The 17,210-nt window shown below is 33.4% G+C and overlaps 1 protein-coding gene across 2 annotated transcripts in view; it reads right to left on the reverse strand.

Moving 5' to 3' along the window:
* The window catches only part of UBR3 (ubiquitin protein ligase E3 component n-recognin 3), a 254,192-nt gene that overhangs the window by 63,799 nt on the left and 173,183 nt on the right, over nt 1-17,210 (reverse strand). For both annotated transcript variants that reach the window (XM_089916715.1, XM_089916716.1), the window contains 2 exons: nt 9,754-9,859; nt 1,691-1,794 (listed from right to left, as the gene is read on the reverse strand). In XM_089916715.1, the coding sequence (XP_089772841.1) occupies nt 1,691-1,794; nt 9,754-9,859 (210 nt within the window). The remainder of the gene's footprint in view (nt 1-1,690; nt 1,795-9,753; nt 9,860-17,210) is intronic.

Below are 17,210 nucleotides of genomic sequence, written 5' to 3' on the forward strand. Positions count from 1 at the left end.
AACAGAGAGCAAATCCCTTCACATGTAATTATCAAAATTTAAAAAGGAGAAAAAGGAATTGGATATCTACTCTCAATCTGTTTTTTAAAAAAACCAAAAATCACAATCAACCTACCTGAGGGTAAACAAAGGAAGATCAATATTTATTTTAAATGCCTTAAAAGCACACAGACTTTAAACAATGGTACAGATTTTAAGTTTTATAGTGCTACTGCATGATAGGAAAAAGGAAGGGTGTAGGGAGACAAGGCACTTTCAAGGGCCCTATAATAAAAGCTTGCCCCTACTGATCACATATGATAAAGAGTCTGGTAAGGTAGAAATGTTGGCCTGAGGCTCTTTAAAATGTGAATTTCTCCTCAGAATCACAAATGAAAATTATTACTTCATATTCTAAATTGCTGTGAGGACTGAACTAGGTAGATGCCACATCTATCTCATCACACTATTTCAGAAGATGAAGTCATCATTTTGCTGTTAGCATGCAATTCAACATTGTTAAAAATTTGCAACATTATAACTCATGAAATTAAACAACTTTTTAAATAGATATCACATGTAAATCTTTATCCATATTTCTGATTTTTCATCAAAATAAAGATCCTAAAACAGGAATATAGTTCAAAGGATACTGATGCCAAGCTGAGACAACAGCTTGACTCTGGAATAATATAAACAAAATCTAAGTAAACCAGATTTTCTTCAGTGGGTAAGGCATGAAAACACAAGAAATTTTCAAAAATCAGACAATTAAATATTTAGTGAGTACGCACTCTATGCAACAGTATTTGTGCTGTGTTTTGCAAAAGTAATCCAGGGAATCTATAATCTCCTGCAGAGATACAGTTATTCAACATCCATTTATTTACTGGCTTGCCTACAAGTACCAGGCTTAGTGCAGGTGATAAACAAGAAGACAAAGAGGATTGAGATGTCTGCAAAAGTTTCTTTTCCATAAACTGTTTTAGAGTTAAGGTGACATAAAATGCTCCAAGTTTCTTTTAGGACAAGATAGAGTACATATAAAATAATAAAACCCAAATGTGAAAAATCATACAAGTAAATAGGACATAATCTGAAGGCAGTATCAGACACTTTATTCTTTTCCTAAAATTACCATGAAAAATTAACAAAACAAAAAAGGTAGCCTACTGAATGGAAGAAGATATTTGCAAACAATGTATCCAATAAGAGGTTAATATCCAAAATATACAAAGAACTCACAGAACTCATACAACTGTGGAACAATAGTTAAAGTGTTTCTAATATAATATTAATTCTGTTAATATCATACTGGTATGATACTAACACTAATTAAAAATAATGGGTCATCACATTTTGAATAACTCTATGATACTACTATATCAAAATATGTATGTATACATGTAGATAACGTAGAGGCATTAAGGCTGACAGTTTGCTCTATTTTTCACATTTTGTATCATTTTAATTTTTTAAAAACAAAGAGTGATTTCCCCATGTCTTTACCTTATTATTGACTAAAAATCTAAAAACAGACCTACAAGGGAAAAAAACTATTTCACTGTCATCTTCTTTAGATATATATGATTACAATGCTATTTACCTCAGAACATTTCCATCAGACTGAATGCTATACTTATGCCTATAATTTTTAGAATATTCATTATATATACAATATAATCTAAGAATCTAAATTATAAAGACATACCTTTGCGTAAGGGTTGTGGCATCATTAAGATCTGGATAAGCAAAAGGGATGTAACATCATGATAAAGAATTGGAACCTCAGGCTGTTGCTCCTCATTTCCCAGCCTAAAAGAAAAGTGCATACACTTTAGACAGTATTGTATCTTCCTTCTAATTCATTTTATATTTCACATATATGTCTATGGAACAGAAATCAACTTTCATAAGCAACTGAGAAATCTCAGAAGAAAAAGTTAGAGCCATATTTTTGGCCTAAAAATAAAACCTTTTAGGTTCACATATTTCCTTGACTCCGCCTAATATGAAAAAATTACATAGAAAATTTGTTAGGTCTTAGGATATATTAACTTGATTATGATTAACTTTCTGATCTCTTAGATTACAGAAATCAAACAAAGCATTAAACGGAGCTTAAGAGAATTAGTTCCACTACAAATGGGGTGGCACTTAGGACACTTGCTATGACAAACTTCATACTAAAGAAGAAATATTCATGTTATAAAAAAAAATTCACAAATAAGTTACATTGAAAAGGCATGGTCAATATCTCTTGTTAAAAGTTGTTTCAACTTTATGACTAATATAAAATTCAAATAAAATCTTTTAACAGTTTCAAAGTTTCAAAGAAAAATAATAACCAAAGCAGAACTTAAAATACACTATAAAAGATAAAATAGTAAATCTAAGGAATGTATAGTACTATAAAACACATAGAATATATTATAAAGCAGCTCTTTTCACTCTAAAAGAATTTTTAAAACTCCTTTAGAAGCTTCAATTTTTGGTCATAGGTTTAATTTTTAATGTCAGAAAAAAGTTAATCTTAAGCTTCCAGAATTGGTTAAATTCTGAAGCTACACTTCAGACTAGACTTGGGATAAACAAGAATTGCTCAAATCTTTTACTAGGCTTCATCACTCAACAAATATATAGTGATTACTTAACTGTATGCCAGGCACTGGACACATATGTGAGTAAACCAATCTCTGCTGCTGTGAAGCTTAAATAACTGGCAGAGGATGACAGCTCTTTGAATGGCTCTATTCTCTACAAATATCTCTTTAATATACTTGTCTTTCTCTCCAAAGGTAACCTTCCATTAATGCCATGAATCCTAGCATTTCTTGTCTCTTAAGTCTCTCTGGCATCTCTTCTTTACATGACCAAAGTTCTTAAAAAGAAAAAAATCGAGGGGACACCATTTCTTCACCTATTATTCAAATTCCCACAGAAATGGTTTTCCACTGATTACACAAGTGGTAGCTTTTGTACGTCTGTAAATTAAATTGGGAGTAAATAAATAAATTAGGTGTATCGTTTAAAGAATTTTTAATGATGTGGGAATTTGGTTGGTGTTATTTTTAAAAAGCAGATTCTAAAACTGATACAATATGATTCAAACAGTTTTTTTTTCCATTTTTATTTATGTATGTATTTATGTATTTATTTACTACTGGAGTGTAACTGCTTTACAATGCTGTGTTAGTTTCTGCTGTACAGTGAAGTGAATCAGCTCCATGTACACCCATATCCCCTCCCTCTTGGACCTCCCTCCTACCTCTCCCCCACATCCCACCCATCTAGGTTGTCAGAGAGCACCGAGGTGAGCTTCCTGTGCTTTACAGCATGTTCCACTAGCTATCTATTTTACACATGGCATTTCTGCGTGTGTGTGTATATATATATACACACACACACAGAGAAAAAAAGAGACTGCAAAGAAATGTCTCTCATTTTTATAAGACATTATGTTTCATTTTTATGGTTCATGAGTTCATTAAATTGTAATAAACTATATATAGCAGGTAGGTTATGAGATTTTAGATTGTTTCATTTTCTTTCTCAACATTTTTGTACATTTTAAACATTGTACAATAACTACAATTTCATAATCAGGAAAAATTTACAAAAACAATAACATGGAGCTTGTTGGCTACTAAGATAATAACAATCATCTCAGGACACAGGAATGGATCTTTCCTGGCACACAGTAAGCACATGTTCTGAATGAATGAATGGATACACCCCACTGTAGAGAAGTCAACAACAGTTTTGGTGTTTTTTAAAAAATAAATAAATTTATTTATTTATTTTTGGCTGTGTGTTGGATCTTCATTGCTGCACACGGGCTTTCTCTAGGTGCGGCAAGCAGGGGCTACTTTGAAGTGTGCAGGCTTCTCACTGCATTGGCTTCTCTTGTTGCAGAGCATGGGCTCTAGGCACGTGGGCTTCAGTAGTTGTGGCTCGCGGGCTCTAGAGCGCAGGCTCAGTAGTTGTGGCGCATGGGCTTAGTTGCTCCGCGGCATGTGGGATTGTCCTGGACCAGGGCTCAAACCCGTGTCCCCTGCATTCTTAACCACTGTGTCACCAGGGAAGTCCCAACCACAGTTTTTTAATGTGGGGTTTAATATCATCATTGTGATAAGTATCTGTTAAATGCTTAATATTTTAAAATACATAATTATCTCTATCTCAAAGTTTTTAGGTAATCTTTAAAATCCAGATTATAAAAACTGTACACTACTATTAATTCCATGGATAATACGGGGAAATGGGTGGGTTAGACTTAATAGGCCTAATTTTCCCATTTTTTTTTAAACCAAAGTAACTATCAACACAGTGAAATTTAAAGAAAATAAGGAAATAATTTTCATGAGGATTATAGACAAAAGTGTATATGAGAAACCTATATCATTAGACATAGAATTTTATGTTGTAAAAGGATTAAAAGTGAGAATACAGAAAAAGATACTTCCATTTTTAAAACTCTTATACAGAAATGAAACACAGATGACATAATCAACTGTAATATTACAAGTTAGTGAACTAATGAACCATAAAAATGAGAGCAAATAAGAAGGGGAAAAAAAATCAACCAGATTTTCCAGAAATTCCTCAGATCTCTCCAAATCTTTCTGATTCCAAAGCCTAAGTTTTTAGCTATTACTCTATGCTTCCTTAGGTTCTGGAATCAGAAAGATTTGGATTCAGATCAGCTCTACTCCTTCACAGCTGTGTGCCCCTAAAGAACATGTTAATTAACTTTTCTAAGCCTCATGTTCCTTGTATGTAAAAATTGAGACAACAATGGTACCTAGTTTATACAGTTATGGTGATGATTAAATGAGATTATATATGCAAAGCACAAAACTGTGTAGCATGATGTAAACACTGGATAACTGTTCGCAGCATTTAGTACTATCCTACTAATCTTAGGGCTATAAAAGAACACAACCCAGCAATCAGTAATATGGAAAGCAGAGTACCTCTGTCTGGTCTTTAAAACTTTTAATTCACCAATACTACACTTAAGAAACCTCTTGTTTGCTGAGTATCCTTAGACTCAGAGAGTTAGGCATTCTAATACTTCATCTGCACACCATCCCTGTCCTTGGGTATGCAAGTCTAGCCAGGAAAGAAAATTACTAGCTACTATCAAGAAAAGTGATTTATTTTCCTTAGCCAGAACATACAAAATACTCACAGCTTACTAATTTTGTCTACAAACACAAACACAAACACACACACACAATTTTTTTTTTTCTGAGAAGTAGCGGTATTTATTCATAGCCTCAAAGTATACCCCCACCAGATAATTAGTAATTACAAAGGATGAAATAATAACTTTACGGTGGAAAAACTTGGCAGATACCACATTAGCCAAATGATCAGAGTTATTAACATTAATAAGAAGACAAATCAATAGCATGTGTCTCCTGATGTGACACACGAAAAAGAACACAATATTACTTATGCGATATTTCTGCCAAAAGTTGATCACCTGAATCTAACCACAAGGAAATATTGGACAAAAATAAACTGAGGGGTTCTACAAAATAATTGGCCTGAGCTCTTAAAAAAAAAGTCAATGTCATGGAATACAAAGTCAGGAAAGATTTCACACTGAAGGAAATTAAAGAGACATGACACTAAACACAAACACGATCTTGAATTTTCTTTGCACTGCATTTGCATTTCCCAGGATATTACTGAAATAACTGGCAAAATCTGAATAGGTTCTGCATGAGGTAGGAGTCAATATTAATTATTTCTCATATAAATATCCAACTAACCCAGCTCCATTCACTATAAAGACTGTGCTTCCCCAACTGCTCCACAGTTCCATCTATGCTATAAATCCAATATCCACATATGTATGGATCTGGTTTGTTTTGTTTTATTTTAACAAGCAAATACAAATTTATTTCTCATCTCCCCTTGATTATACAAGTGGTAGCATAAAGTACAGATTTAGTGCTCCTGAATTTGTTTTTCTTTTAATATTGTATCTGAATGGAGATCTTTCCATATCAGTAAGCAAAGCACTTTCTCAACTTTTCTTCCATCTCTCTCTCTCTCTCTCTCTCCTCTCTCTTCGCATACATGTCTTAATTTACTTATGTAGGGAAGGCAAAACAGTAGGATATTTGATCACTATATGGCAAAAAATAAGATTGAATCTCTTCCTTATACCATACATTTTGAAACATTCCAAATAGATTAGAGTTCTAACTGTAAAAACTGAAGCCACAGAAATAGAAGAATCATATATCTGATAAAAGGTTAATATCCAAACTACATAAAGAACTCATACAACTCAATAGCAAAAAACAATCCAATTAAAAAATGGGCAGAGAATCTGAGTAGATACTTTACTAAAGACATACAGATGATGACCAAGTGCATGAAAAGGTGCTCAACATCACTAATCACCAGGGAAATGCAAATCAAAACAACAATGAGATACCACCTCACACCTGTCAGAATGGCTATCATCAAAATGAAAACAAACAACAAGTGCTGGTAAGGATGGGGAGAAAAGGAAAGAAACCCTGGTGCACTGTTGGTGGGATTGTAAATTGGTGAAGGCACTATGAAAAACAATATGGAGGTTCCTCAAAAAATTAAAAAAACAGAACTACTGTATGATCTATCAATTCCACTTCTGGGTGTTTATCTGAAGGAAAGGAAAACACTAACTCAGAAAGACATACGCACCCCCATGTTCACTGCAGCATTATTTACAATAGCCAAGACATGGAAACAACTTAAATGTCCATTAATGAGTGAATGGATAAAGAAATTGTGGCATATATATACCATGGAATATTATTCAGCCATAAAAAAGGAAATCCTGCCATTGGTGACAACATGGATGAACCCTGAGGGCGTTATGTTAAGTGAAGTAAGTCAGACAGAGAAAAACAAATACCATAAGATCTCACTTATATGTGGAATCTTAGAAACAAACAAAGAAACTCCTCATAGATACAAAAAACAGACTGGTGATTGCATAGACAGGGGTGGGGGATGGAGGATGGGGATGGGTGAAGATGTTCAAAAGGTACAAGCTTCCAGTTATGTAATGTACATATAGGGATGTGATGAGCAGCATGGTGACTATAGTTAGTAACACTGTATTGTATATCTGAAAGTTGCTAAGAGAGTAAATCTTAAAAGTTCTCATCACAAGAAAAAATGAATGAATCAATCCTTTTATAACCAGAAAAAGACCTGAGTCAAAATGCATCAAGTTCCAGAATTAATTTAAAAAAAAAAGATTAATAAATATGACTACATTAAAAATAAAATTTTGCATGGCAAAAAAAATCATACACACACAAAAAAGACATTAGACAATCTGGTGAAATATATTTGCAACTTATCACACAAAGGACTAATATCCACAATCCATAAACATATTTTTTAAATGAAGAAGAAAAAGACCAACAACTAGATTTAGGGAGTTCACAAAAAGAAATGCAAATGGACAGAAATGAAAGACATATATCTCTGAATTTACTTTATTATATAATTTTTACTTTGGAAAAAATACGTTTTACATAATTAAAATTAAAAAATCAAGGTAAAAAAGGCAATCTTTTCAGAGTTAATAACATTCCATAGTTTGTTTTATTATTATTAAACAAAAATAGAATTATAACAATGATTTTGAAAATTTTGCTTTTTTAATATATCTTTTTTTTTGCCTTTTAAAAAAATTTTAATTTTATATTGGAGTATAGTTCAATGTTGTGTTAGTTTCAGGTGTACAGCAAAGTGATTCAGTTATACATATATCTATTCTTTTTCAGATTCTTTTCCCATATAGGTTATTACAGAATACTGAGTAGAGTTCCCTGTGCTATACAGTAGGTCCTTGTTGATTATCTATTTTATATACAGTAATGTGTATATGTTAATCCCAAACTTCTAATTTATCCCCCCCCCCTTTTTAAATGTATCTTATTGATCCTTCCAGCATATACAAACCTACATTCTATCCTACAGCTGGGCACTATTGCTTTAAATATTGAGGGGGAAAAAAGAAAACAATAAATCTATAAAATATATAGATAATTAAAAACTATAAATCAAGCTGAGAGCATAACCACACAAGAAAAAGTTACTTCAAATGACTTAGAAATTAGTATTTTGTCTGTACATCCCTAGTGGTATATATTCTAAGGACAAAAAGAAATTATAATTAGTACTAATATTGGTATTTAAAAAAAAGAATTGTAGTTATACTGTAGGTTATGCAAATAGTAATGCTGTTATTAATATCACTAGGAACCAAGATTTCCAGAATAAGAGAAAAAAGATGTAAATAACAAAAAAGTTAAGAAACAAAATATAACCTTACAATCTTATGTGTAAATTGCAAACACCAGTAAGAACTCAAGATCTTTCTCCTTAAAAAAATATTTCCTAATCCTGTCCACTGGAATGGCCTATAAGCAATAATAGCACAGTAGCTATGGATACTCCTTAGCACCCAGATTGTGATGTCTAAATACCACTTCCCATTAAAAGGAACTACATGGAGAAATGGCTGATTCCAGGTACAGAGTGGAAAATGTACAAAATAAACCCAGGTCAACTTACTGTGTCAGAAAGCAAAGGCATTATCAAAGACTACTTTGATCATGTTGAAGTACAATAGCCAACCTAAAGGGATTCTCACTAACCTAAAAGGAAGCAACTTGCATTGAAAAGAATGTCTGAAATGGGGCTTCCCTGGTGGCACAGTGGTTAAGAATCTGCCTGCCAATGCAGGGGACACGGGTTCGAGCCCTGGTCCGGGAAGATCCCACACTTAGTTGCTCCACACTTAGTTGCGGTGGAGCAACTAAGCCTGTGTGCCACAACTACTGAGCCTGCACTCTAGAGCCCATGAGCCACAACTACCGAGCCCACACGCCACAGCTACTGAAGCCCGCGTGCCCTAGAGCCCATGCTTCGCAACAAGAGGAGCCACCGCGATGAGAAGCCTGTGCACTGCAACAAAGAGTAGCCCCTGCTCACCACAACTAGAGAAAGCCCGCGCACAGCAACGAAGACCCAACGCAGCCAAAAATAAAGAAAAAGAAAAAGAAAAAAAATTTAAAAAAAAGAATGTCTGAAATGGAGTGAAATGCATCAAGTATATAAAAATCCATGAGATCATAATAACCACAACTTATCGGTCACCACTGGAAGTTGCTAGGGTATCAACTCATTTCTTTGAAGATTTATAAATAGGGAAGAATTAAGCATTCATCTTGCCAAACTATGTTTCAGGGTAACTAAACAGCTGATACTGGGAAAGTTTTTCTTTATAAAAACAACCTAGCTAATAAACCGTAAGGAAAATTTTTGTGGTTTTTTTAAAATCACTATTTCTCAGTACCTAATGAAATACTGGATTTAGGCAAGAATAATCACAGGTTTCAAAAATCATTAGGTGAAAGGCTATGGGGAACTTTACAATGACGGGATCAGTCTACGGTTACCTGAACCCACTGATCAATTCTGACATAAAAAGACTACCAGCCATTTTGTGCCTCTATCTGAATGTTTTGTCTGCATAAAAACCAATGAAATTCTTTAAAAGACTTTCTCACTTAGTAGGAATTTTTAGGCAATTTGTACAGAAAGTATAATAATAAACTGTTTTCAATTTTTATTTCTGAGTTTCATAAGGAAAATTCACATATTTATAAAGAACTTCAATCCTATTTTTATACTTAACTATTTTTCAAAAACAGTTTTAATTGATTTTAATCTTTCAATAATACTTACTGTGAATTCATCTCTTCTAGTAACTGTGTGAGCTTTCTCCAAGGATTATACTCAGAATCAATGCTGTAAAGCCGCATGTGCAAGGCTAATACATGGAACAGTTGATCTAAAAAAATTGAAGAAAAGGTAATTAGAAGGTTCACAAAATTTGTCCAGAACAATATTCAGGCAAAATTTCTAGCTAATTTATAAGGAAATGTTTCTTATCCTTATAATTATAATTCACCAAGTTTAAGTACCAACTACTTCATGCTCTCTTTTAAGGTAAACTCTGAAATATATATCCAAATAAATTGTACTAGAATTTGGACTGTCCTTACGCTCAATCTTAATACAGGAATGGTTTGTTTTCTTCTCCTGTCAGAGACCTACTTTTCCTTGGCTTTATGCTTCAGGCTTGGTAACTTGTACTTCTCACTATTGTGATCTCCTAACCAAAATTCACTATTATCTTCAATACCCTACTCTGAGTAATATGGACAATAACTTCCATATAAACCACTGTTAGGTGAATATCTTTCTTTACCTAATATTTTCTCCTAAATATTCATTAGATTTAATTGTGACTTCATCATCTTTTGATTCAACATGAAGAAAAGATAATGGAAATAAGATTATTTAAGAGGATTATTCCGGCTATTTTCATTTCTTCTACCTAAACCATGACAAAAATCTACCAGTCTTAGCTTTCAACAAAATTCTGCTATGACATTTAGAAAGAAAATTTTGTTTAAAATTTTTACAATTATTTGGGAAAAAAAATCCTAAATTTTGCTTTCATATCACATGTGCATTTTCTGGTATAAATGACAAGGATCGGACTAAACTATTCTGCCACTAATACTCAAAATATTTGAATTAAAATGAATCAAAATTCACTTTCTAGAATGTTAGATAATACTTTTTTGACATGTGATTAAAACTAATTCTTAAAACCAGAAAGAAAAAAGCCAAATGACAGAAACATATTGTTGTCACTCTCTAAATTAAAATATTCAAAACTAAACCATGTTTTGTTTCTCTGAGCAACTGACTTAGAAATTAACTATACTTTAGAATAACTTGAGATCCATCACTATGAGGAGGACGAGTAATATTAGTGGTGGGAGTAGTTTGGGGAAGTTATTTGTAAGACATGAGAGCTATAAGATGAACAAAATAAATGTTCCACTCTGTGGGGCAGGGTAAAGGAAATGGGACTAACACTCTGTACCTACAACTGTTTCAATCTGGTGTCTCTATAACAAACAGGAGAGTCTAAATGCCTGATCCTGCTTCACCTTCTGTCTATAAGTCAATGTATAGTCTAAATCCTCTTAAAATTTCTTCATCCTATTAATGGTTAACACTAGCTGAGTATTTATTAGTGCCAAGCACTGCTTAATAATCACTTTATATGGATTATCTCAATTTATTTTCACAAAAATTCTACCAGGTAGGTAATACTGTTATCCCCAGTTTTGAGACAAGTTTCCCAAATTTTCAGTTTTTCTAGTAATCTGGTTCCATTGGTAATACTAAGAACAAGAGACATTTTTAGCAGAGAAATAACATGATGAAAAATATATTGGTCATTTTTATATTATTTCAATTCAATTACACATAAGAGACTTTTTTTATGAAGTATATAATTTATAACTTTTAAAAAAGTGTCTAAAACCTAAAAGTATTTAAAAAAAATAAATTCCTCTAGCAGAAAATATTAAGATTAACTCAAGTTGCAAGTTGAGAAGTTTTGCGTTCTTTGTATATAGGTTTTAAGTGAATCAAAGGGCTCTCTTTAATATCTCCTTTCAAGATGGTCAATTAACTTGAAGTTTTGATTTAATCAAAAGCATAGACATTGCAATTTTACTAACCTGTTTTGCACTGAAACCATGGCCAGCATAAAAGTAATGTTATAATCTGCCTACTTTCGAAGTCTTTACCATAATTAAAGAAATACAAATGCTGAAGAAAACTTTTTTATCTTCTTATATTCCCTCATTCTACACATAAGGAAATAGGCCCAGAGAAAGGAAGTACCTTGCCAGGTCACCCTAATATTTACTGGAAAAGCTAAGAACAGAATTCAAGATTTCCTACTTGTTAGTTATTTCTACCACTCCAGTTCTCCTTGGGGTTTTTATGATGAAAAGAAAAGTATAAAATTCCTTTTGTAACACACACACCCCTTTCCATTCCTATGAAAAGCTGAGATTGTAACCCTGCAGCATCTTCTAAAGCTATAAATACAATAAATAACAAGAGTCTTTGGTATTGGTTTTAACTAGAACTGAAGGATGATAACATATCTAATGAGGTACATCTACCTTTCAAAAACAATGCTGGAAACTGCAGATAACTTCAACAGGAAAAAGAATAGGCCAAATAACAATCAATACTTTTCACTATGTTTATATAATTCACTGTGTTTTAAAAATTTAGTCTGAGACCTATCAGTAAGAATGAACTCTAATATTTATTTAGCAACAAAAATATCTTTGAGAGAATTCCCTGGCGGTCCAGTAGTTAGGACACTGTGCTCCCACTGCCAAGGGCCCGGGTTTGATCCCTGGTTGGGGAACCAAGATCCTGCATGACGCATGGGATGGTCAAAAAAATAAAAAAATGATAATAATAAAATAAATACCATTCTCTAATAAAGGAATCAGGGCTTTAAAAAAAATCTTGTATACTAAACACATACTGACAGTAGCAGACATAGGATGAAGAGAACCTTAATCATATCAAAAAGTTAAAGACTAAAAAATAATAGAAAAATGTATTAAACACCAACTATGTTCATGACATTTTAAAAGTTGAAAAGCAATTATACCAAGAAAGCACATTATTAAAATTCTGAATAATAACAGCAAAAGGAATAGATAACTTTTTTTGGAATGACACATTTTAAAGTTCTAAAGTTTAGACCTACATTTATAAAAGGGTTCAGAAATGAGAAACACCATTAACTTATAGGTGTGCTGTGATTTCAATAAACAGGCACCACTGCCTAGTAGGACCCAGGAAGTCCTGGATTTGAATCCAAGCTCTGTACTAGCCATGTGTCCTTGGGCAAATTACCTTAGTTTTATTATCTGCAAAACGGGGATAATACCAACTTTCTGGGCTGTTTTAAGTGATAGTAGTTATGGTAATAGCATACATCTGTAGTATGTAGACAGTGTGTTTATATACATGAATATACATATATGGTTTCTAAGGATAAATTCCAAATAATAAATTTAATATTTATAAATGAGATAATACAGCTAAATTAGAGATTATGACTACATTAGACACATTAGGTCTCCACATAAAACTACCACTCTATACAAAATATTAACATATATTTTTAACCTCTTCTCTCTCCTCCCCTGAACTTTTGGTACCACTCTTCCATGGTTCTCCCCCAGCTTCTTCTCAATTACTTGTAAGTGTTCTTCTTCCTCTACTGAACTCTAAAAGGTGGCATTCTCCATAAGAAAGGAAAAGGGATCCCTTTGAGCCCTCTTTCCTTCTCATTCTGCACACGCTACTTCACATAAGCTCAACTTCCACTTCTACCTGTAAGTTTACAATTCACAAATTTTTCTAGCACTTCAGATGTTTGACAGGCACCACAAAGATCAATATATCCAAAACTAAATTGATTATATAGCCCAGCCTAGCTCCAATATTCATTTCCTCTTATAATTCCATCTGAGTGAATGACATCACTGCCCATGCAAACATCCAAGGAAAAACTTGGGAGTCATCTCCCACATTCTTGCCCTCCATAGCCAGTTGATTACCAATCCTATTGGTTCCGCCTCCTATGACCCCTCTTCTACTCTACTCCACCCCTACATCGTTTCTCAATTAGATTACTCAACAATGTCCTCATTCAGTTTTATGTCTTTTGTTTCACCCCCTTCCAATTCCTGTAAACAATAAATCTATTCATATTATCTCATAAATGGTTGGTGAACCACTGAAAGAACAGGCATAGAAAGCGCTTCATGAGATAACCCCTATCTTCTTTTTCTGGTTTATTACTTAACCTTCTTTCCTCCCTTTACTTTATTTAGCAACTATTCACTAATGTGTCATATTGTCTCACTCTGCCTTTGCAAGATGTTCTCTCAGCCTAGAATAGCATCTTGTTGTTCTCCAGGCAAACCTGATTCATCTTTCAAGAGCCAGTTCAAGTGCTCCTCTGTAAATTTTTCTCTAATACCGCACCTGAGACAGATGTGATCATCCCTTGCTTTACGCATTCTCTACACTTGAGTTACCTTTATTTTAGCACTTCTAATACAGCCCTGTAATTATTTTTCACATTTTCCTCTCCTATGAGATGGTGAAATCTCTCTGAAAAAGACAACTTGTTTCTTTTCCTCTTTGTAATTCCCAGGCTAGCACAGTGCTTGACATTTAATAGAATTTTTTTTAAGCATGCTGAATACTGTATGAATATGTCAACAATCCTAGTTTTTTAAATCATATAATATAAGCCTAAAATTCATGATGGATTTATACTCTTCCTTTTCTGCTGTAATGACATATTGGCTTAGTAACCAAGAAAGAGGCCAATTAACTAGCCCTAATTTCACTGCCCCAAAGACAGTGACCTCTCAACTCTAACTACTAAAGTCGTGCTTGACTTACTTGCTCCCACTATCTTCTTCCCCATGTTGGTTGCCGTGACAAGTCATCTGGGACAATGAACTCTATTTTCTGCAATACCTAATCAAATTCTTTACAGCTGGGACAAGTCTAAGGTATTATAATGTACTTAATCACAAGAGAAACATATCATTACTAAAACAGAAAACACCACTGAAAGACTGATTTGTCGTTGAAAAAAACCAAAGATTTAAATATAAGAACTCTCAGCTGGAACAAAAAGGTAAGATTTAGCAACCTCTTCTACCTGTATCAATATTAAAGTAAGACTATTATACCAAAAAAATCTATAAAATAAAAACATAACTCCAACTTCATTGTAAAATTAAGAGTTTTACACGTATGGCTATGAATACCATACACACACACGAAACACCGTTATGCCAATTTTTATGACTTGGGGAGTATCCACTTAAGGAAACTGAACACAAAGTTGTTACATATGTTTTTGTTATATGTTATATGTTTTTCATAACATATTTTTCAAAAATGCTTTTGAAACAGATGTTTACTGAGCTCAGTACCAGGTTGGAAATTCTGTGTCTCTGTCAGTCATTTCTAAACATGTAAGAGTTCTAAACAGGCAGATTATTTCTTAGTATAACACTCATACTGGTTATTAAGACAGAAATACATATTAAAGGAAAGACTTATCCTAAAGACTTTTATAAACTGGTTCTGTCTAAAATTGTACCACTGTTAAAATTTACCTAAGGTAAACTTAACTGGGTCTGCATTTCCAGATCATTCAAAATTTTAGTTCTATCAGTGCAGTTATCACTGATTAAATACTTGTCAATGAAAAAAATTTCAACTAGCCAAATGACTCTCTAAATTACCATGAAAAAACATTTTCAATTTCTCTATAACTTATTAATAATCAAAGTAAGGAAATGGTTCTGACCCATTTATCCTAGGGTTAATATAATTGGTGTGGATATACACCTCTCACAGCAGAGTCAGCTTCCCCGGTTCCTCTACACAGTCCTGATAAATTACCTATGGAAAGATGGAGGGAACTCCCAAGTGAGAACCTGAAAACTTTTTTCAGCTCCTGCTGAAAAAAGGAGCTGCCCTGCCCTAAGCCAAGCAAGATCTCAGGACCCCTACGCCCTGACAGTGGAAATTATTATCTGTGGAACTTAGTTCCTAGAATAACCACACCATTAACACAGGAAGGCCTAGCTACCTGGGCCACAAAGCACAGGACCTGCAGAAAAACTTTAAAGAATAGCTGAAGCCACTCTTCTTAGCTCAAAATCTTAAACCACACCTCTAACCCAGGCCACCCCAAATTAACAATGTATTTTGTTCCCAATAAATAAGCTATATCAGTCTTCGGGAATAAATCCCATTCTGTCCTTCTAACCCCATCTTTTAACAGGTCAAACTTAAGGTTTGTTAAGTGCTTTTTTCAAAAAAAGACTAGGCTGAAAATAAACTTTTATCTTGCTTCTGGTCTCCTCACCCACCCCCAATTTGATGATGGTAGTATTGAAGTAGTAGAAACAGTAATGTTGAGATTTACAGTCTATGAAGACTTGAACATACATTGTAAAACTGAGTTCTTACAACAATCCTCTGGTTGGATACTATGAAAAACAGAATCCATGAGATTAAATAAGCTTGCCATTAAACTATCTGCCCACTCATGAAGAGTTGAGTCTGAAGGCAATTTCTACATTTTTATATTAATTTATGTACTTTGACCACTATAATAATTAGTGGCCAAATTTTCTTCTTGTTATGGGGTAACAAAAAGAATAGAACAAAAGTTGTGATCCAACCTATTTGTAGAATTCATAGTTTTTTAAATCTGCAAAGACCTTACTAAGCCATGGATATCAGAATTTTACCACTGTTAAAGAGTAAGATTAGACTATTTAATAGCAATTTTGTGATATTAAACAATATCTTTATGAAGCCTTACTGCAGGGTGAAATTAACATCAAAATAATTTTCTCTAACTCTGAATTCTCCAAAAATTCATTCTTTGAGCAACTAAAACTACTTTGAGCTGCATGCTGCATGCACACATCTAAGCTGGATTGCTTTCTATGAATAACAAACACAGGGGGCAGTTTTCCACTGTGTGCATCATTCCTTGAAAAGATCATATATTATGTCAAAATTAAGTTAAAGCACCTCAAATGAAAATGTCAAAGCAAGGGTTTGCCTCAACCTTTCTTGACTAAAGTTTAATTTTTATCTCTATAAAATCATGAAATCCATTTGTGATATGAACTTTGGCTCCTTAGTTAAACTACAGTAATAAGCAGAAAGCTCAGACTCAAAGATATAGAAAGATGTTGATCTAACTAAAGATAAGTTTTTAAAAATTATCCTCCAATATTAATAATTTATCAATGACACCTCTTCCTCCCACCCCCACCCCAGCCACTGGTTTCAACAATTTCTGCTTGAGAAATACACTAAGAATATCATGGCAAAAAGTGCTGAAAGCCTGTGAACTTCACTGGAATCTATGGCATTCCATGTCTATTTTCAAATCACTTGAATGAAGAAATTGAGTAACTTTAATAAAACATTCTTAATAAAAAGTTATGCCTTCAATTTTTGCATCTGCTTTGTCCTACATATGTTGCTAACCAAGTTGGTGGTACTTATCAGTATATATACCAATTTGTAACAAAAACTCCAAATTCACTCATCTTTCAAAACCTTGTTCAAATGCCATGTCCGCCAAAAGCTTCACTGATTTTACAAGCTAGATATGATCCCAAACCTCCAAATTTTCTAGAACTTTATCCATACCCCACTTTAGAACTTAACACTTTCTATCTTAC

The sequence above is a fragment of the Delphinapterus leucas genome, chromosome 8 (genome assembly GCF_059928025.1).
Source record: "Delphinapterus leucas isolate spDelLeu-1000000601 "Yukka" chromosome 8, BTC_Dleu_Yukka2, whole genome shotgun sequence".
Lineage (NCBI taxonomy): Eukaryota > Metazoa > Chordata > Mammalia > Artiodactyla > Monodontidae > Delphinapterus > Delphinapterus leucas.